At 51.8% G+C, this 22125-nt stretch overlaps 1 protein-coding gene across 1 annotated transcript in view; it reads right to left on the reverse strand.

The window, feature by feature from the left end:
- ASTN2 (astrotactin 2) overlaps positions 1-22125 on the reverse strand; it is a 572108-nt gene that overhangs the window by 457507 nt on the left and 92476 nt on the right. Inside the window, exon 3 of the mRNA XM_026657253.1 lies at positions 13164-13548. Coding sequence (XP_026513038.1) covers positions 13164-13548 — 385 coding nt within the window. The remainder of the gene's footprint in view (positions 1-13163; positions 13549-22125) is intronic.

The raw sequence follows: 22125 nt of genomic DNA on the forward strand, positions 1-22125 counted from the left end.
CCCTGCAATAGAAGTTTCTGGGCTTGCTCCCAGATGCAATGTAGACGTATCCAAAGGGGGACAGAAAATACCCTGTGGGAATAAACAGCTGCCTTTCTTTGCGTCAGGGAAAGAACATCTCTACACCAATCCTGGTCAACACTCCACCTACGACCTAGCTAGCAGCAGCGACGGGGCCATAAATAATGTAAATGCTTTATCAAACATTCATAGTTATGTACAAAGCAATGAACAATGCCAGCCTGGGATTTATATTTATATAGTTCCTGACGGCTTGTTTTCTTTGGATAGCCAACATTTCACAGCTTATCATCCATGTAGTTCTGATTTTGCTTGGATGAAAAGCATTTCAGACACCAAGGGAATTCATTGTTATCTCACACGAAACCACCACGGCCTCCCAACCAGCAGCCAGGGTCTGACATGACCCCCCCACCACCACAGACCCCGAGTTAAACGAGCTGCTGATTCCATTGGCAAGAAGGTTACGCCGCTTCAGTTTACACACGGAACCTTCTCTTCAGACTCAATGAATGAGACCTCGCGACTGGCGTTCAGGGGACGCCTGCACTTCGAGGTACGGGTGCGAATCCCAGCCCGGGGAGACGTACCCGCGCTAACTCTGAGCGGGCTGGTGCGCTAGCTGCAGCGGCGTGCGGAGCAAACCACACCAAGTACAATCCGAGCGTCTCATACATACTCAGCTCGGCTAGCCCCTCCCAGCTCCTGTCCCACCGCGGCTACACTCTACTTTTAGCATGCCAGCTCTAGCAGGTATGTCTCCTCGAGCTGGGAGTCACTCCACCCACTGGAAGGCGGACATACCCCCCATGCCACGGTGAAACCAGACCAGCCTCGGTCCGCCTGACGCGCAAAGCAGTTGCTTGGAATCATTTACTCTGCGGTAGCAATTACAGGCACAACCAGGTCTAGGTGCTACAGTCAGTAACAGTCCCTGGCACAAAAAACTTCCAGCCTTCCCAGGGCTCTTGGAGTTTTTAATTTGTTACAAGACCTGAAATCAAGAGAGACTCCGGGGCTGAGGAGTTTTGTAAGGACGTTTTCACCTCGCTTTACTGCTCACATCTCATAGGAAGCCGCATGCACCTTAGAAACCAGTCTGATGTCTCTTCAGCCTACTCCCAAAGCTTCCTAATAGAACTGAAGGTGGAATTTTATACCAGTTTTGCTCAACCAGTGCATCTTTGTGCGTGGACACTCATATCTGTTTGAACCAGGCTTAGGCCTGGTCTACATGCTTGTTACTACACCAGGGAAAGGTCTGGTATTTTTAATTGATACAGTTAAGCCAATGCAACCCTTTGTAAGAATGCCATTATGCTGACACTCAAGAAACCCTGAAAAATATATATTGCTGACTAGTGAAACAGAGCCATGGCCCTCCTGGCTGGTCAAAGCCAACAGAGAATAGCTATGCCCACTGCTAACGGAAACAGCCAATGCCTCCGTCCCAGGAGCTCACCTACCAAACTCAAAAAACACAGCCAATGTATCCAAAGTTGTTGTAGGTCCTGTTAAGCTATTGGGGTGGAGGGAGGGGGCAGAACGTTCACTTTAAACTGATCAAGCAAAGGACGCCTGAATTGCTGCTCACGAAGCGATGTCTGGCTAGCTGTTCTGCCTGGAAGGGGAACACATTACAATGGTCCTTTACCCTTCTGTGACCTCCAAGTGATCAGCATCAGCATCAGTCCGCCTTCCACCTGCTTCTCCCCTCCTCGCTCTCCATGTCAAATACAATTACCGAAGGGCACCAGATAGAGAAGGGGGGTGGGGGGGGAACACACTCCAGGAAATCCAAGCTCTGAGCCGTCTCACAACAGCACCTGCTGAGGGACGCAGCAAGTCCCCGCTGGGCTGCTTCAGCCGTAATGAAGCCATTAGACACACGCCAGCACAACACAGATGTGCCCGACGGACACGCCGGCTCAGCAGCAGCCCCGCGAACGTCCCGGCTGCTGCCCGGTCTCCACCGGGAACCTGGCAGGACTCTAGAGCGGACCATGCACTAACACCTTGCCCGCCAAGCCTGGTAACGCTGCTCAGACCAAGTCTGAGGGGCAAAGACAGAGACTGTCCTGACGACCGCCCGTCCCCGATTCCCCTCCTCACAGCAAGAAGGGTTAAAGGAAGAGGTGGATGCAGCAATATTCCCTGGTTACTCAGACGCTACTTTAATGAGTCAAGTGAGCAAAGCCCTCCCTTATCTCCCTGCCACTGGGGGTCCCTCCCTTTCCCCACTAGCACCCCCCTACCCCCATGCGCACTCTCTCCAGCCACCCAGCCCACCTTCTGCTGCTTTCTCCCTCTGTCCCCAAAACAGTTAAGCCCCAGGCAGTCTCCAGCGCGGTAAGACGGGCTGTCGGGCAGCCTTGGTTGGGAGGGTGTTGCAGTTCCACCAGGGTGACACCCACCTTTCCACCCCCACCTGTGCGGCACTCTCCCGGCTGTGCAATGGACACACCTGCTCCAGGGAGGACGCCAATTTCACCGTTCACACCACTGCCCCGGCGGCCTGCACCCGTTCCCCTGTGATGAACGGATCGCCGGGAGAAGGAGCCAATGCCACCCTGCAGCACTACTAGCCCACAGGATCCCCAAGGCTCCCCCGTGCCTCCTCGCTGCACGCCTACCGAGACGCCGCTCCTCCTGCTTGGCTAGTTAAGGGGGCAAAAAAAAGCCACGTTTCACCCAATTCCATTTGTTTTGCTTGATGAACTCAACCCTCCCTCCGGAATAAAACATAAGCCGCGCCCCAAGTCCCCAGGGTGACCCAAACTGGAGACTGATGCAGTCGAGTTCACTAAAGGGCTGATCAGAAGAAACCCAAAAGCCCAGCACAGGGGCTGTCCATTCCAGCCAGAGAGGCAACCGATGTATTAATTAGGACCAAGTGGAGGGATTTGGAAAGCAGAAGTTCTCTTCAGCAAGTTAAAACAAAAAACCACCTCCCCCAAAAAACAAACAACCCCCCCCCCAACATTAAGTTCAAGCAACGTTGCTACAAAGTTAAAGGGCCTGACACCACAACCATTATAACCCCTGCAATTAATACCCCTGATTGAACAGAACATCCCTATTCAGAAAAGCACTTCAGCCCAGGCTTAACTCCCACGCATTTGGGTGAAGCACACAAGTGCTTTGCTGAATAGAGATGGAGCTAAGCACAAGCTTTAATGCTTTGATGAACTGGGCCTAGTTCTCATCTCGCAGAAGCCATTTTTTTTTTCTAGGTTGAAATTTGCAATGGGATGTTTTAACCAGGAATCAAAGGCCTGCTTAGAATATTCTAATCCCCATCCATGGGGGCATTTTGACTGTGTCTTTAAACAGTGTTTATAAAATACAGGGGACGTTTGCAGGGACTGGATCAAATATAAATTGGGTCATGGGCCTTTTTGGTAACTGCTAGAGTAGGGTGGAGTCCCAAGATACAGCAGATACCAAACTGATGCTCTGCTCCCTCTTAGCATGTACCCATGAAGCCAAGCAAATATTGGAACCAGCATTTTGGTTTTTGTTTTGTTCTTTTTAGGATCAAAATGCCTCTGATTAATATTTTGCCCCCCTACCACTCCATTACGATTCATTTCTACACTCTCGCACTCAGCAGAGAGGCCGAGCCAGGACCAGGCTGCACTCAGAGAAAACCTGTTCCTACCCCACAGCTCCCTAGCCTCTCCCTGCAGAGCTCCCAAGTCATTGGCCTGCCAGTGAACTCTGCATACTGCTGGGGCCTCATTGCACCCCTGAGAGTGCACTTTAGCACCACAACATACAGACTAGTGGATTGTGCACTGGAGTGGGATTCTGGAGACCTGGGTTCTAGCCCCAGCTTGGCCACTGACCTAGGGCAAGTCACTTCCCCTCTGTACCTCAGTTTCCTCATCTGTAAAATGGGAATAATGATACTGACCTCCTTTGTAAAGCGCTTTGAGATCTGCTGACGAAAAGAGCTAAGTCTGAGTATTAGCCTCTCCCATTTTTGTTCAGAGGTGCATACAAGAAGCTTTTGCTTATCTATCTACTATATATGGGGCCCTTCCCCTAGTATCTGATCACATCACAGCTGTTAATGTATTCCTCCTCACAACACCCCTGGGAGGCAGGCAGTGCTGTTATCCCCATTGCACAGATGAGGAACTGAGGCCCAGAGAGACTCAGTGATTTGCCCAAGGTCACACAGGAAATCTGTAGCAGAGCAGAGACTTGAACCCAAATTCCCCACCTTCCAGCCCAGCATTAATCACTGACCCAATCCTGCTGCCCTGTGCCACATGTTACTTCCCTTCTCTGAGTAGAAACGCCACCTACTTTACAAACAGTTAAGCCACACAGCACCGCTGCAGGGAGACAAGCGTTATCTCCCCTCCACAAGGGAGCTAAGTAAACACAGATGTTTCAAGGCGCAACAGTGGGTCAGAAGCAAACCCAGACCCAGAACCCAGGAGAGCTGAGTTCCAGACCCCTGCTGTCAGTGCAAGATGACAGTCCTGATACACTTACTGCATCAATCACCTGGATCTCTGCTAATAACTCATCTCTGTGCTTTGGGCTTGCAGGCAATACACACATTCTGGAGCCCGTGAAGTGGGCAGGAAGGCAGGCCTGAACATTACTGGAGACACGAGCCAAGATGTTTGGCTGCTACTGAAAAAACCAGAAGATGACTGTTTTTTGCTCTCGGGGCTGCTAGTCCTAAACACCCTTTAATTTCACCTGAATATTGATCATGCAGCAACTCTGGCTCCCTCGGTCCTTGGAAGAACCTGTTCAGGCAAAGACTTCACTCCTTTCTGAACCACTGGCTTCTCATGTTGGAGAGGGGAAGAATCCAGGACTGCAAAGAGCACCTCTGCCAGCGCTGAGTCGGAAACAGCTGGCAGGTGACAGTGACAATCCTGACATGTTTTCATTCTTCTGTTCCATCCTGGTTAGGTTTTTATGCAGAGCCCATCACCATAATATCTGAGCACTGGTGATGTTGCATTCTGGGATCTCTTCAGTGATCCAGCAAGGACCAAGGAGATTTCACAGAGGACGTTTTCAAAGTTAGTTAATATCTTATTTCTGTGCCGATTGCCCCCTAGACCCAGCCTTCTTCAGACGGGGTTTGGCCCAGAAACTTGTGGCTCACTCCATTCTCACTTTTGCTTTGCAGTTCACATTTAACGTTAAATCAAACTCACTTTTCCCCCCATACCTTGGTAACTGAGGCAGCTTCTCTGCCACATCGTAGGGTCCGATCCTGCTCCCAGTGACGGATTGGACTCAAAACCCTTTGCTACAAATCTCTTCCAGTCACAGTAAGAGCAGAAACATTTGTTGGTTATCACCTGGCTAGACAATGTAACAGCAACAAAGAAATAGAATACTCATGCTGTTGTAGGAGTGGATGCTATTGGTAGAGATAAGAGATAAAGGTATTAGAAGCGAACAGCAACTAAATTAGGAATTCCCATTGGAAGAGTGCTTCTGGCCATCATGTTAGAGGAGATACGAGAGGACAGAAAGTGCAGATATCACAAGCAGTATTGGCACCTCCTCTACTTGGACAGATGAGTTACAGTTCAGGATGGAGACTGGTCACAGAGAGCTGGCAAAGGAAAGGAATTGAAAGACCAAGAGCAGTGGTGGATTAATGATTTTGCCACCCCCAGCCCCATATGAACTTGTTTTAGTTTTTTATTAACGTTTAGGATTCTCACGAGTATGTTTACTAAATGGCATCGCGCCGTCATCGGTGGTTTCAATACGCGCTATGATTGGTAGAATCACGGCGTCACTGATGCCGCAATTACAAAAATGCTGCTATTACTGTATAAATTTGCCGCCCTAGGCCTTGTTGGCCTAGACGATAATACGCCGCTGACCAAGAGGTGGAGTGGGTGGGGAAGAAACCCAATGCCACAAGCACAATTTGAAGAAGATTCGAATTTGGAGGGGAATAAAAATGCCTACTGCTCAAAATGCACCATGGCCGCGTCACACCACACCCCTAAAGAAAGCACAGAACCCAAAGATTGCAGTCATGCCAAACCTCCGAAACTTACAATGCCAAGCACAGAGGCAATGCTCCCAACCGGCTATTCTGATGAATGCAGAAAAGACCCCATCCCACCAACACACAGTTTCCCCTGCGTCCCACATCCCATCCCGCCAACGCACTTCATTATCCAAAAACGATCTACTTGGCTAATGAAATCTCCCAACGGATACTCTTCTTTAAAAAAATAAACCCTGTTCATATTTCTCTCCCATGAGCAGTATATGCAGGATTTTCTTGTGTCTAAATTCATCTGGGTTCTCTGCCGTGTCACCAGGTCAGTTCTACTCCTACTGCTGCTCTAATTTAGTTTACTTTAGGTTTGCAGTGGGGCTGTGGGGCATTTTTTTTTTTTTTTTAATAAAAAATGAGGTTGCATACTACTTATCATGTTAATAGAAGTGTATGATGTGTCCAGATTAAAGTCTGCTGCCTGGGAAAAATAAACATCTCATCTTTGCCCTGCTGTTTATCTATCCACAGCAGAGCCCTATATCAGGTCAGAACCTGTAATTTCATTAGCTTTATCACTCAGATGTGCTTGCTGCCAACTGTCATTCCATGCATCGCGCCTGTGTTTGTTTGCACCAGGTTCCAACTTCAGCAGTTCTGGTAGCACAAGTGGGGGCTGGTTTCCTGCTTGCTTAGCTGCAATGCACCAGCAAAGCATTCTATGGGGAACTTGGCCCTACGGCTCCCTCCGCTCAGCCCACCTGCGGTTTGTGAAATAGGCATTTCTTCTAAATAATATCCCAAGCCTGGCAGAGGTTTCTCTATCGGGCTGGATGTTGCAGGCAGCCAGAATCCTCCTCGAGAAGGGCAAACACGACCCCCCTCCCTAATCAAATGAACACAAAGCAGGGGGGGGGAATGCTCCTCCTCCAGGAAAGTGCCATTGATCCTAACAGCTGGTGGCTGCCTGGTGTGGTGTGCCTGGATGCCTAAGGACGGGGGCGCCTCCATCACTGCGCTGCCACAAGGCCCTGCCAGGTTGAAGGCAGCACACCCATGGGTCTGAGCTCCTGGGCGCCCAGCATTCGTCAAACCCCGTCTCTCCCAATCAATCACTTGGCGCTGACTGCACACAACACCTGTCAAGTGCCAGGCCATGGGTGAGAAAGTAAGAGGAACAGCCAACGCCTGAGCTTCATCTGAGTCACCCTCCACCATGGCTGTTACTGCTCGGGACTGACGCTCAGAAGAGTCATTTGGGGCAGCTTTAGTCATGTCACCGTCTGCAGCCTGGGGACAAGTCCCAGCAGATACATTGTTAAAAAGCTGCATTGCGGGAACTCTGAGTACCATCTTCCTTGGATGCTAAACTACCCACTGGAAAGCTGGGGTAGCATCGCTCCAGCCTAGTGGTGCCTCCCGAGACCTGACTGCCTGCTACAAGGTGGGTTGGGGACCAGGCTGATGGGTAGAGAGGTGATGCAGGGAAGGCAGAACGGGGAAAAGGCAGCTGGTTTTATACCTTAAGGCCTGGGCCGGGGTGGACAAACTATGGCCCGAGGGCTGCATCCGGCCCTCCAGACCTTTTAATCCAGCCCTCGAGCACCCGCCGAGGAGTGGGGTCATGGGCTTGCCCCGCTCCGTGCGGCTCCTGGAAGCAGCAGCACGTCCCCCCTCCGGCTCCTACGCGTAGGGGCAGACAGGGGGTTCCGCATGCTGCCCCCACCCCAAGCGCAGCCCCTGCAGTTCCCAGTGGCCGGGAACCGTGGCCAATGGGAGCTGCAGGGGCGGCGCCTGCCGACAGGGCAGCACGCAGAGCTGCCTGGCCACGCCTCCGCGTAGGAGCTGAAGGGGGGACATGCCGCTGCTTCTGGAAGCTGCTTGAGGTAAGCGCCTGTACCCCTGACCCCCTCCCATGCCTCAACCCCCTGCCCCAGCCCTGATCCCCCTCCCGCCCTCTGAACTCCTTGGTCCCAACCCGGAGCACCTTCCAACACCCCCAGCCCCTCATCCCCAGCCCCACCCCAGAGCCCGCACCCCAAGCCAGAGCCCTCACCCCCTCCTGCACCCCAACCCCCAATTGCATGAGCATTCATGGCCCACCATACAATTTCCATACCCAGATGTGGCCCTCGGGCCAAAAAGTTTGCCCACCTCGGCCTAGATCCATGAAATCAGTGAGAGTTAGGTGCCTAAATAATTCTGAGGATCTGGGTCTAATGTACCAAGATTTTCCTTGGCAATCCAGGTGCCAGGCGTTTTGGTTCAGACCAGAGTGCCTGGCAAATACAGGCAGTTGTTTAGTAAAGAACAGATGAATGTAGCAGTGGGGGCAGGCGAGCTAAACCTCTTACTGGCATGAGTCTAGGGTGGCTGTAATAGGAAAGTAGCACATATACTTTGATATGAAATATCTCCTGCTAAGGGCATCTCTTGGCCTGGTTGTCAGAGGAGCTGAGCGCCTGCCACTCCCACTTTAGTTAATGGGACCAAACTAAATTGCACGGATCATGGACCAAATCTTACAGCACCCGAGAGGTCGAAAGCCCCATTACATCAGTGGGAGTTTGAGGAGAGCCAAGAGCACACGAAAGGGCTGCTCCAGCGATATCCTGACAAGAGAGCGCTGGGGCCCTCGATTTCAAAGTGACAGCCGAGGATGGAGCCATGTGGTTCAGGAAGGCCAAATGGGAAAGACGAGGCTGTATCTACACATCACTCTGAATATCTGCCCAGGTTTTCCCTCAGCTGCCTTGTCTTAGGCAAGGTCATTTTCACAGTAGCTCGATCACAGGATCAATCCAAATCCACAGATACCTCTGGCTAAAGTACTTGGAAAGCAACGTAATTTCTGAGTGGGGTTCCCCCTACCCCTTTTAGTTTTAGCTTCCCCTCAGTTCCGCTCTTACAGCCTAAGGCCACTTCACGGAGTAAGGTATGGAGACGGGTAATTGAAACAAAAAAACTATTAATTTAAACTGAACGGTCGGTAACATTTGCTTAGACAACCCAAGGCTAACAGGCATCTTTGGCAATGCAGATGGGCTATTAGAAGACATACAGAAGGAAAATTTACCAGCCAATGTAAAACATATTTTATCACCAATTCCTGAAACCCTCATGGAGTTTAATATTCTGCCCTAAATCTTGTTTACTGTTCTGCTCTGAAGACTATTGAAAATTCAGTTATTTCTGTCTCGCCCAACCCATACAACCCTAAATAATGTATAAAAAAGCAAAACAAAGAAGAGAATGTTAAAGAATAAAAATGCAAATGCAGGCACGGCACACAAAGATTCTGTCACAAAGGGAAGGACTGGGGAAGCCTTTTGTTAACATTGTAGGCCCGATATCTGGCATGTGCATTCAACGGAGGGAGCTGAAATGGCCTGCTCAGGTGCTGTAAATGGGCACTGGGGTATCTACATGCTCATTGGAGCACAACAGCATAGGCACAGGAAGTAGGAAGTTGGGGGTGCTGCAGCAGGGTCCCAGCTGCTGGTCCCATGCCTGGCTGCTGGCCTGGCGTCCCAGCTGTTGGCCCCGCTCCCGGGGGCCCAGCTGCCGGCCCCAGGACTTGGCTCACGGCCCTGCACCAGGGTCCCGGCTGCCAGCCCCAGGACTCGGCTCCCGGCCCCACGCCCGGGACTCCAGGGCCCTGATTTCCAAAGCTCTGAGCACCCACAGCTCTGCTTGACTTTGATGACTCAGCATCTCTGACCATCAGGCCCTCAGTGATTTTGCCCACGGCCATAGGGTAAGTCAGCAACAGAACTAGAACTCCAGAGTCTTGACTCCCAGGCATTGCCACCTTAAAGGCTCTTGTTTGCAAATTGAGCTTCCTAGAGTATTAAAAGCGACCTCACGCTTGAATGGAGTTTGCAAGCATTTCTATGCTCAATCGAAGTCTGCGATCTTCGAGAATGAGGGCTCTAGGAAAGGAAAAAGCTATTCCCACTCCCCTCGAGAGGGGCACTTGGGCAGCATTCCGATCTACTCCTGCAATAAATATTGCTAGCAGGTAAAACAAATGCACTTTGCTTTTGTTTATTTGGATGCATTTTACTGTGTGCTGCAGGTTAATGATATTAAATGTTGTATAATGACATTTCGAGAAGCAGAGGTGGGCGTTACTGTTTCGGAGAGACAGGCTTTAAAAATGCAGGCAATCAAATGTGCATTAGCCGCAGCACTCTGGGCAAAGCGCTTTCCCTCCTGTGCGGGAGAAACAAATACACCAATTGCGCAGTTTATCAGATCTTCATCCAAATAACTGCCTCGAAAGCCCACACCTAACAGGGGGCATGCAGGAGCAAAGCAGCCAAGCTGGATTGTCTCCCCAAGTTCAATTCCTCCAAACACACATGGTCTGGCAGAGTGTGTTTTATCTTAGGTTAAGAGCAGAACTAAAGAGTCAGTCTGTTCTATTCTATATAGATTTTTACACCTCCCGGATGGTTGTAGCATCTGACCACCTTCCCATGGTGCATTAAGTGACATCACTAACATCTGTCACGCATGGTTCATTCTCTCTCTCATCCTCTCCCCAGAGAGTAGTCACAGAACTTAATAGAAGATAACTTGTCCCATCTGTATCCTCAACCTGCACTGGCAAAGCCTGCCCAGAGATCACTATGGCTGTGCTGAATCCTGGGCTCACCTGGACCCCTCCCTGCTTCTGGATACCCCCGATAGCTAGCTCCGACTGCCAAAAAGGCCCTTTTTTTAATTGATGGAAGGCGAAAAGACTGTGCGATTCAGATGCAGCAATCCACACATGGGTGAACGCCAGGCTTGGTTACTGTACCTCTCTGTCCCTACGTTCTGGACAAAACTAGCCACCTTAAAAGAGCTACAACACAGGCTGATGAGAATATATTGCCCTAGCGCCCCACTCTCTGGTCTGGCTCCCCATTGAATTCTGGGTCAAATTCAAGTAGGATGACCAGATAGCAAGTGTGAAAAATCAGGACAGGAGGTGGGGGGTAATAGGTACCTATATAAGAAAAAGCCCAAAAAATCAGGACTGTCCCTATAAAATCGAGACATCTGGTCACCCTAGATTCCAGAGGGGCAGCTCTCGTCTGCAGTGCTGTTGGTGGGATCGTTCTGAGTTACAGCCCCCAAGAGACCGCCTCACGCTGGCCCTCTTTTGACCTCCCACGGTAGCTACGTGCCACTAGAATCATCGTCCTCAACAGAGATACTTGCCTGTGCGTAGTTCTCTCGGCACTTCCCACACAAGAGATCAGAACAGCTGTGGACGTCAGTGTGACGGGTTGGACCCCTTGGGAAGCCACCTGATGCGCTGAGATACCACTGAGTCTACCTGATTCTGCCAGCCTGGGCCCCCTGTAACCTGTCTTGCCATCCCAGGCTCTTAAAACCCCCTCTAACACACCCAGGGCCACACCCAGCTGCAGATCAGCTCTGGGAAGACTCAGCTTAGGGGACTTGCTCCAGCACTCAGATGTCCACCTCCCTTGGAGTGCAGACTCAGAGAATCATAGAAGATCAGGGTTGGAAGGGACCTCAGGAGGTCATCTAGCCCAATCCCCTGCTCAAAGCAGAACCAATCCCCAACTAAATCATCCCAGCCAGGGCTTTGTCAAGCCTGACCTTAAAGATATATTATGAAATTCGCCCCTCCCTCAATGCAGAGAGAGGTGTGTACACTTCTTACCCCCTCCCACCCCCCGTTAGAAATTACAGAATACAGTCTGGCCTAATTAAAGCATCTCTGCTAACACCCAATTGAGGTGGGATGCTACTGTCCATCTGTCAAGCCGCAATCCTAACAGATCTGTCTACAACCATCGCGCTTGCAGCCATAATCCGCCATCCGCGCAGCTCCAGAGTTGTTATTACTATTTATTATTTTTGTTGCAACAGCACCTCCGAGCCCCACTCACGGACCAGCACGCCACTGTGCTAGGCCCTGTACCAACACAGAAGAGAAAGGTCATCCCTGCCCCAGAGCTCCCAGTCTAAGTGGCCGCCACAGCAGAAGCTGTAGTGTAGGTGAGATTCAGGCATTCAGGGTTGTCTACCATCATGTTGTACAAGCCTTGACGACAGTAAAGACCTACAATCCCTGTCCACACTGCCGGCACCAGTTGTGCTGGACGGGCACAGAAGTACAGCTAAAAGTTTGAGCATCAGCGCACGCAGTGGTGAAAACTCTTACGCTGGTTGGAAATGGAAGGTTTCAGACTGTTCATTTTTAAAGGAGGATTCAACAGGGGAGAAAATAAAGTAAAATGTATGGGAAGCCATAACGTCACGAACTTCCTACGCACATGGGTTTCTCTAGTACTTCCCTTTAATGCTTCATCATCTGACCAACAAAGCGAGATTGCCAGGCTGGCTGAGGGACGTGTACGCAATCACATGGCCCGGTCATCGGAGAGTCAGGAGCTGCAGAGTTCCAACTGTGGCACTGACACCAATGCCCGCTGCAGCCTAGGACAAGTTACCAAACTGTGCCTCAGTTTCCCCCTCCTTCTGAGAAATGGGGAATGTTGATATGTGCCTATTTTAGGAGAGGGGCGAGGACCAGTGTTTGCGAAGTGTTTTGAAGATGAAGAGCTCTACATAAAGGCTAGGCTGTGTTATTTTAAAGCATGAGACTCTCTCTTTCCGCGTCCCACCCAGCTAACACTATAAAGAATCCCCAGCGTGAAAATCCCTGGCAAGGATGGTTGGCCATGAAAGCAAGACACGGGCTAAATGAGACGACGCCTGAGACCCAGGACTGGCTCCTACCGAGAAGCTGCGCTGTGGCACATACGGCACGGAGACATCGCTGCGCTATGGCAAACAAAACGCCTCACAGAATCAGAGGCCCTGGCTGGAGTTTCCCCACTTTGAAGCACTGATCAAGCATGTGCCTGCAGCCCAGCCGCACATGAGCGAGCGGGCGGCCAGGTTCCCTATGCGAAGGCTAATGCCCGATGTGTCTTGGACCGTGCACACGACTGAGCAAAAGGAAAGCAGAGGCCATGAATGCGATGGCTGCCAACCAGCGCCACCGAGATCAGCTGCCCCCTTGCTCATCCGTCACCTCCTAATGACCCTCTGGTACATTTGGGAGCCAGCCCTTTGGCCGGTAGGAAGGGAGTAAATAGGAAGGGACGCGACAAACCTTTCTTCTCGTATTCGGGCTTCTCCTCCCCGCCCCTGCCCAGGCTCTCCAGCGTCCGCGTCACCTGGCTGCCGAACTCGTCCTCCCTCGTGCCAGGCTCTGCCCGCTGCGGGACCTCGTCCTCGTCCTCAAAGTCGTAGTCGTCCAGGATGGGCGTCTCACGGATGGGCATGCCGATGACGGAGTTGTGAGCCTGCAGGCGTGAGTTGCGGAAGCTCTCCCGGGCCTGCGGGCCCAGCAGCACCGAGGGGATGTAGTGGATCTCGTGGGTGGCTTCAGTGCTGGCACTTTTCTGGGGGATCCGGCGGCGCTTGTGCCATCGCCGCTGGGCATACAGCGCCACTGTGAACACCAGCAGGAGCAGGAGCAGAGCGATCAGGCCACCCTGCAGGAGAGCAAAGGAGAAACATTAACAGGAGCTCAGGGCCTGCATTGCTCCATTCCCTCCAGACCCCGAAGGGGACCAGGACAGCATCACCATCTCCCCTGTTTCGGGAGCACCCTTTCATCCTGGATGATTCCAAAGCACTTTGCAAACTGCCAGTTGTCAGGGAAACCACCTCGCCCGCTCCTGAAATGCAGCCACCTCTGGGGTGGAGGCAGCAGCCAGGAAACCTAACTAGCACACAGCATGTTGCATGGGCAGGAAAGGTTCTGGCCGAGGACAATGGGCCAACACCTTAGTCCCAAAAACCGGGGGTGGGGGGGAAAGATCTGAAGTCTCAGCAGAGCAGAGGGGATGTCAGAAGGTCTCAGCCAAAAGATGCCAGCACAGCAAGCTGCATGGTACTCGATTTCCATGGGGCCAGGGCAGTTCTGCTAGAGGCTGATCCAGCTAATGTGACTCATATTGCAATAGCTCCCACTCCGTCCTGGTACCAACGGGGCGATTATGTAAGAACAGAATGGAGATAAAGCAAAGTGCTCCACCACTGCAAACCCCCAGACTAGCACCAGTGGGGACGATCCTGGTTACCAGCACTTTGCACCAGGGCAGCACATCTACACTGGAGGGGTTGCACAGGTGCCATTACAGCGGCGTTTAACGGAGCGCGCCCACTTCAATAACTTCCTGTCTGTCCGGGATAGGGTACGTCTACACTGCAGCTCAGAGGGCCGCACCTGCACTAGCTGGAACCTAGTTAGCCGGATAAAAAGAGCAGTTGAAGATGCGGCGGCATGGACTACACCCTAGGAACACACTTGCAGATCCGGCCCGCACTGAAGCCTGCACCCTAGACCCTCCCGGCTGTTTTTAGCGATCTAGCTAGATTGCAGTTAGCCTGGGTACAGCTGCATGAGCTGCACACCACGTCCCCAGCTGCAATGAAGATGTACCTATCTGCCCCCCCATTATCATCACAACTCCCCTGGGAGGCAGGGGCTGCTATCCCCATTGTACGGATGGGGAGCGGAGGCAGAGACTTGCCCAAGGTCACACAACGTTTGTGGCGGAGAAGTGGATTGAATCTGGATCTCAGCCATCACCACTGGACCACTTTTCCTCCTGCTGGTTTCCAACACTGCTCTTCAGGAACCTCTCGGACAATTCCAGGGCCCGATCTTTCCCTCTCCAAGCCAAAAACGATCTTATCAAATATATCTCTGCGATGGATTTATACATTTATATTTATTATTTACATTGAACACCTCACCATCACTGAATTTATCCTTACCTCCCCGCTCAGCTTTATCCCCATTCTGCAGATGGGAAACTGAGGCACTGATAGATTAAGTCACGCAGGGAGTCTGTGGCAGAGGCAAGAGCTGACCCTGGATCAACTGCATCCCAGCCCAGTGCCTCAGCCCAAGGCTACCCCTCTGAAGCAGTATTGCACGCGTCCTCCTGGCAGATGCACTGATGGGAACAATGGTAAAAGTGCTTCTTAATGCAGGTGCATCCTCAGAGGTGGTCTCTCCAAGTCAAGGCACCCAGGCTGGGCAGCAATGGAGAAGTCTTCACTGCCACAGTTCACGCTGCCCCTGTTCTGGAGGTAAATACAGACTGTCTTTCAAGTGGGCACCTAACGCAGGCAGGCAAGAGAAATGGGTTTGCTGTTTGCAAGCCGCTCTGAGACCCCCTGCAGCTTCTAGTCAGGTTCGTACTGTGGCAGACAAATATCCCAGGGCAGGTAAATCAGGAGTGGCGTGAACAATCAGGGCTTTTACAGCATGACATGTAACTGCTGGGGGAGGGGAGGAATTTATGCTGGCAAATGAATGCCCAAATCCAAGAAACTTTACAAACCGTGTAACCAACATATAAATATTTCATCTGTATTCAGTAAAAACATTGTGAGCGTACAGAGAGATCTGAGACACATAAACAGGATAATCTATAAAAAGCGAGTGTCTAAAAAATGTGATTCACAAGATGAGTTAGCTTGGGAGACAGACACTCAGCCAACGACAGCTGGATGGATCTGGCAAACTCACTCCCTGCTTTCACAATAGTGCAATCTTTGCACGTATTCTGAGCCGGTTCCACCACAATGCAGTCACACTCAACTTCGAAAGAAGAAGGAAGACACAATATTGCACATGATGCAGATGGTGAGCTACCACGTACACCCACAGGGTCATTCACAGCAGTCTTCTAGCACACCCCTGTGCCCCCTGCCCATTCATGCGTGGTGGGTGGATCTCACAATTGCACCTACAAGCTCACAAGTGTGGTGAATGGGTCCCTGTGCACCCCAAAAACCCACACGGCCATGTGGGGTGGATGAGCATCACCCCTCCACCCCCGTGAACTCCTATTCATGCACAACAGAACCGTCTCGCGCTCACAAATCCGCCTAGTGACTTCTGGTAGACACCTACAAAGCCAGCACGCTTGTGAATAGTGGATGGGTCCTCTTGCAGTGTTGTGTATGGTAAACAAGCCGCTCACCCCCCCATGCGCCTACGTGGTAGACGGGCTTCAGGCACTGGCACCCATCCACAGCCTATTTCCACAAGTCACACCTGCTTTTTTCCCCCTAACCCCTACACAATGGAAAACCTCTTTGCCTCTAAGTTAGCAAGAGTAAGGGAGCCAGCGTCCCTGTACAAGAGGTCTGCTCAGAGCCCGGGGTGTTCTGGGACCTAGGGGAAGTCTCAGGAAGTGTTGGTTTGGTTGCAGAGGGCTGGGAAGAGTGCAAAGCAGTCCATGGTCGTTAGGTCCTGGGGGCACCACCTGGGCCTTTCCTTCTCCAGTGGTATATTTGGTCATGAATCCAGCAGCTGGTTGCCTGGAGCACGAGGGAGCAGCAAGGAGGCGAGGAAAGGTTGCCATAAACCGAGGAGCCTCTGAGGAGCCCAGAGCTTTCCTGGCCCAGCCCAATCTGCTGTGGAAATGCAATATGGCAGCTCTCATTAGGATCCCCTCCCCAGCCTCATCTGTTTTCTCATTTGGTTCTGTAATTGACACTAATAGGAAGAAGGGCTCAGGGAGGCGGAATGACTTTGCTCAGCGCGACTTTCCCAATTTAGCAGACAGCGTCTGTCGGGAAACAGAACGCATTAGTGGCCAGGAAAGACTCCTGCAGCTGTGACTGGGAGAAGGGCCCACGAGGGGAGGACCACAGACTGTGTGAGGATTCTTCCTCGGTGCTCAGGATCAGGGTACCCAAGAGAGCTTGAAAAAGAGGGAATCCATCTTCTGTTCCCCTCTGTATGTGCACAGCGCCTTGCACAATGGGGTCCTGGTCCATCACTGGGACTCCGAGGCATGAGAGTGATATGAATGATAATGTTTCTTGGAGCTCCGTGTCCAGGCAGGTCATGGCCTCTTGGGAGAGTCATTCACGTGGGGGAGGAGTTTCCGCCTGTTGATTTATTACACACCCAGCTGTACAACCTCATCCACTCAACCACACAGCCACAGAGACCCTGCAGCGAGGGTCTCCACGGAGGGCAATGCAGCGACACCAGGATAGAAGGGTGATGTACAATCCCCACCCCACAGTGCCTGGAACCCCTGGGGACGCTGTGCCCATTCAGTTGCAGCAATCCTGCATGTGTAACCCACCGGTGGGTGTCTCAAAAGTCCCTCTCTGTGCTGAGGTACAGAGGATACAAGTTCTTACAACCCCTCCCCCCTCCACTACAGACCGTTCGCTCACAGGGTAGCAGCTCAAGCTTTTAAGCTCTGGCGTCTCCCGGTTCAACCCTGAGGTCAGCCAAAATGGCAGCCATGACGCACGACGAGGTACAGCACGTCCTATGAACATCCAGTGGCCTTACTGCAGAGCTGCCTAAGGCACCACACAACTCTCCTGCCGCAGCCGGCAGACGAGTGCACGCTGTCCAGTCCGTCCGTTTCATGGGAGGGGAGGGAGGAAGTGGGGAGGCTGGATTCACGGGGAATGAGGAAGCAGAGCTCTGAGCTCCACCAGATGAGGGGGAGATGCAAAGGAATTTTTAAAAGACAACACCCTCACCCACCCCGCCCTGGCCTCAGAACCCAGCGGGAGCAGGCAGAGTCTGGCAAACTCTAATCTCTTCTGGGGTGTTAGCCTCTGATCGCAATCAGGAAATCCTCCACCAAAGCACCTGCAATCTGCCAGCAGGTGCTTTCCATTACCCAAGTGCTGTGTATCAGCGTTCGGTGTTGGAATGCAGGGTCTGTTGCAGATCATCCCGTCTGCCCACCTCCAGCACAGGCACCCAGCCTCATGGCTGTTAGCTGAGGAGGAGAGGCAGAGCCAGACTGGAACCCACCTATCAAGCTCCCTGAGTGAAAGCGGCAGCTGGAAAGCTACAAATGGAGACGTTCAGGCTGCCTTGGGCCAGTGAGGGCTCTGCACCATTCAGCACCAGACCTGGGCTGTTTCCTCAACAGCAGGGCTGGACACCCCAGCGATCTGAGTGCATTCGAATAGCCAAAGTGTCCCCCCACAGCTCGGACAGGCTGCCTCCCACCCTAACACTCGGAGCCAAGGAGAGTGCCGCCCGCTTGCTCCTAACATGCCCCACCGCTCGGGCAGGGAAAGGGGACATGCCCCCTCATACGCTCGCTAGAGCGGGTCAGGAGCTTTTCAGTGAAACCGCCCTCAGAAAATGCCAACGCCTCGAAAATGAAGCTTTTCTCAGACACGTCCCTGTATCTGTTCTCCGGGAAGGTTTCTCCGGCTCAGGATGCAATTACTGGTCCAAACCAGAGACCCACCCATCCCAGAATAGCCAACAGCCTGGCGCAGGGCCCTCACCTGGGACGGAAGAGACTGTGGAGATTTTCCAGGAGACTGAATCAGGCACACATGGATCTGAACCTGGTTCTCCCAAGAGCATGCTCTAACCTATTCAGGGGTGGGATATCTCACAGGATGGAATTCTGGTTTTCCAGACAGCCCTAATGCTCAGCGCTCCATTCAAACCGTCCCCTGCTGGCACAGTCCTCCACAGACATTCCCTCTCCCCACCCTGATCCAGAAGGAAGTCTGAGCACTGGGGGGGGGGAAAGCCCTGGACAGCCATGGACATTCTTACCATTGGAAAAGCAGTTGCCAACTGGAGCCAGAGGAGGGAAGGAAAGGTCTGGAGGGATCAAATGTGACATTGATCTGAAACATCGGTGAAAGTGGAGCGACTCTGGCTGCCAGGGCCTGCAGCTGGCAAACCAGATTAACACAGCATCCACCCACGGCTGCTGCAGTCAGATGAGGTTTGGGGAAGTAGCTTGAACCACGGCAAAGAACGTTGCCAGTCTATTGTATTGGGCCCACTGAGATGTTTCTGCTTCAGGGATATCACAAACTGCACAGAGCCACAGACACAATTAGTCTGATGTTTCCTCCTCCGGCCTGGAGTTATCCTACGCCATTGAAGATTACAGGGCTGGTTCAAGTGAATCCCCTGCCGAACCACTTGGTTGAATGGCTTGTCTTCAAGGCCAAGGGCAGCTTTCTCTTCCAACTACTTCACCCCACCAAACTGCTCTGCCAAGGAGAGAAGGGGGGAGAACAGGTGGGGGGCCAGGTCGGATGTATCTTCGTGCAGGGAAGTAGGGGAATGGTGCACAGAGGTTTCCTGTTAAAGTTGTGACAGAGCCCAGCACTCCAGCCAGTCCCTGATGGCCCCCATGACCTCGGGCGCCCCTGGAGCAGCAAGTTGGATGGCGGGGCCTGAACCAACTCAAGCAGGCTGGGAAAGGACAGAAATGTGCAAATCCTCCCTCTACGCAAAACAGCAAGGAGGCGGCATTTTAATCCCTCCCCGAGCGCAGCCAGGCCATAAGCCGCAGGCAGCGATGCACAGATGTGCAGTGGAACGTGGCCAATGTGCTCGGACTGCTGGGGGAGCACGCACGAGGAATACTAAACCCACAGCATCCCTGGCGCCGCTACCCAGAGCCAGCACCGCATCCCTATCGCTGCGCACGAGACTTCTCTTGGCCAGAGCCACACGCCCCCTGCTCTCCCCAGTTCGACACAGATTGATAGCCCCCGTGGGCTGCTCCCAGCTGTGCTGCTGGTCCCAGAAGGACTCAGTGCACCTCCCCAGACCTTCCCTGCTCTGCCAGTGCTTGGCGGAAGCAATCCATCGCACACTGGGGCACCGAGGACGGCTCCTCATTTGCAGCTCATTCTCTTTTCTGTCCCTGACCTCAGCGCCGACAGCGCCTGGTTTAAACACAACACACACACAGATGGGAGATCTTCCTGAAAAAAAAAGTCAAACTTAGGAGGCATTGAAGCCAGCCTCATTTTAATCTATTTTTCATGTTAAATTATCCAACTGAGGGAGCGGGAGAGAGAAAGGGGAAGGAATGGATAATATGAGAAATGTTTTATTTGACAATGTGTCATTTGGAAACTGATTATTTCTGTCTCAGGGCTTTTTAATATTCCCGAACAATGGCCGAGTCGCGAGGGGATTTGGTATTCTAAGACTGGATTTATAATACTCTGTTCGGCAGCGATAAGAAACCAGGCCTTTAATCCTCCGAGCTGTGAACATGCATATTCTCCCCCGTAATGTCCTTCTCCCTGCACTGCTCCGTGCCCCCAGAGTCAGCCGAGTCCCGATGGGGCATGGGACTACCAAGATGAGAGGATGCTCTGAGCAGGCTTCCTCAGCCCATCCAACACAAGGGAATAGTCGAAGTCCTCATGAAGGCAGCACCTGATGCTGAGGCCTGGGGTGAGCATGGACAGGTGTACAGTCGTGGTGCTCACAAGTCAGGCTCCAGGGACAAGGGAATCAGGATGAAGGCAATGCAATTGCAAGTTGCCAACACACAGAGAGGGCAGGTGAGCACTCTTCCTCCTGTTCCAGGGCTCTAGGGATTGTGGGCATAAGCCAAGTCTACCTGGAACAGAGGTGGCTTGGGAATTGGCTCAGTTGGGCGTCACCATGGACGTTGGGGGGAAGGATAGGTAAACCCATTCCACAAGAGCTACTGCTTAGTACCAGGAAAGGGGGGACAGTGAAGGCACCCAGATGTAGCAGGAGCTCTGGGAGGACTGCCCAGCCATCTTAATGGCAACCAAAAGTGTCCATTTAGAGCCAGTTAAATATTTCCCCTCTCCCGCGACATGGATGGCCGCTGGGCCATGCAGATAGGGAACACAGATGGGGAGAGGGTATGGCAGAAAGGGGAACCAGCGTTTGAAAGGGTAAAATGTGTCACCTGCACAAAATGCAGCTGTCTAGCACCCTCCAGGACTCAGCAGTTGGTGGAGGATGTGGGAGCCAAGGAAGCTGAATGGGCAGCAGATTTGATTCAAAGGATTAAAGGAAGAGGAGGGCCCCCTCCAAGCCCGCATCGCTGCCTGGCAAGCGGAGTGAGAGTTGGTGTAGTTTACATGAGCTAGAAAGCCCTCGGTCACAATATTGTTACACGTGGGTGAGGAACAGACACACACTCAATGGTACCAATTCATTTGGGTGTATACCTATCAGGGATAGCTGACAGATTCCCAATAGCAAAGTGCTCCAATGCTAACACCCAGTGTTAGAAACACCATGGTGACCACTGCTATATCCCGTAACATGTCTAGATCAACCCTAAGAAGTATAAATATGGCACCATGACCGTCTGTACCCCTATGTTCACCCCTTTTACAAGACTATGTTAAACTGTGTATAAAGCATACTGTGTAAGGTATCATCTGAAAATTCATTATTTTCTGATCATTATTGTCCTGGTAAAATATGTGTGGCAACATTGTTAAAGATATAAAATTCCACCATATGATATTACTAAGACGTGTTCTGGAGGGCAGTCACAAACAATTCCCCAGAGAGCAAAGGCTAGCCAACTCTTCAGGCAGGAGTCAATGAGATCAACTAAACCACCATCCGATTAAGTGGTCACTCTTCCCCAGGAGAGAGGGTGTGGGCAAAAAAAAAAAATAAAAAAAAAAAAATCTACTTTTTGAAAAAGAAGCAGTTTAAGGCCCCCAGCCACACAGACTTTCTGTCTCCTGAATGTCAGCTGGATATGAGTCTTGTGCAAGAAAACAGGCTGTAAGAGGAGAGGGCAGACACCCCGACTGAAAGAGGTCTAGCCAGTACCACCGCTGGAACATGCAGTCAGAGAGACCTTCGCTTTGTAGTCACTTAGCTAGTCAGGTGTTAGTTGTGTTTTACCTTTTATTTCCTTGTAGCCAATTCTAACTTACGCGCCTCATTACTTGTGACGACTTCAAATGTATCTTTCTGTAGTTAATAAACCTGTTTTGTTGTTTTAGCTAAACCAGTGCGTTTGGATTGAAGTGTTAGAGAAACTCCATTTGGGATAACCAGATTGGCGCATATCATTTTCTAGTAATAAATGACAGATTTTAGAAGAACTTGTATTGTCCAGGAGGGTGCCGGGCAGAACAAGATGCACATATCTGGGGGAAAGTCTGGGACTGGGGGATTGCTGGTGTCGCAGTGTAATTCAGGAGCTAGAGCAATTCATAGAGTTTAGCTGGGAGTGATATACATGCTGCAGGCTGGGTGTGCGCAGACCAGGAGCAGGCGCTCTCAG

This window comes from Terrapene carolina, unplaced genomic scaffold (genome assembly GCF_002925995.2).
Source record: "Terrapene carolina triunguis isolate 2854851 unplaced genomic scaffold, T_m_triunguis-2.0 Scaffold238, whole genome shotgun sequence".
Taxonomy (NCBI): domain Eukaryota; kingdom Metazoa; phylum Chordata; order Testudines; family Emydidae; genus Terrapene; species Terrapene triunguis.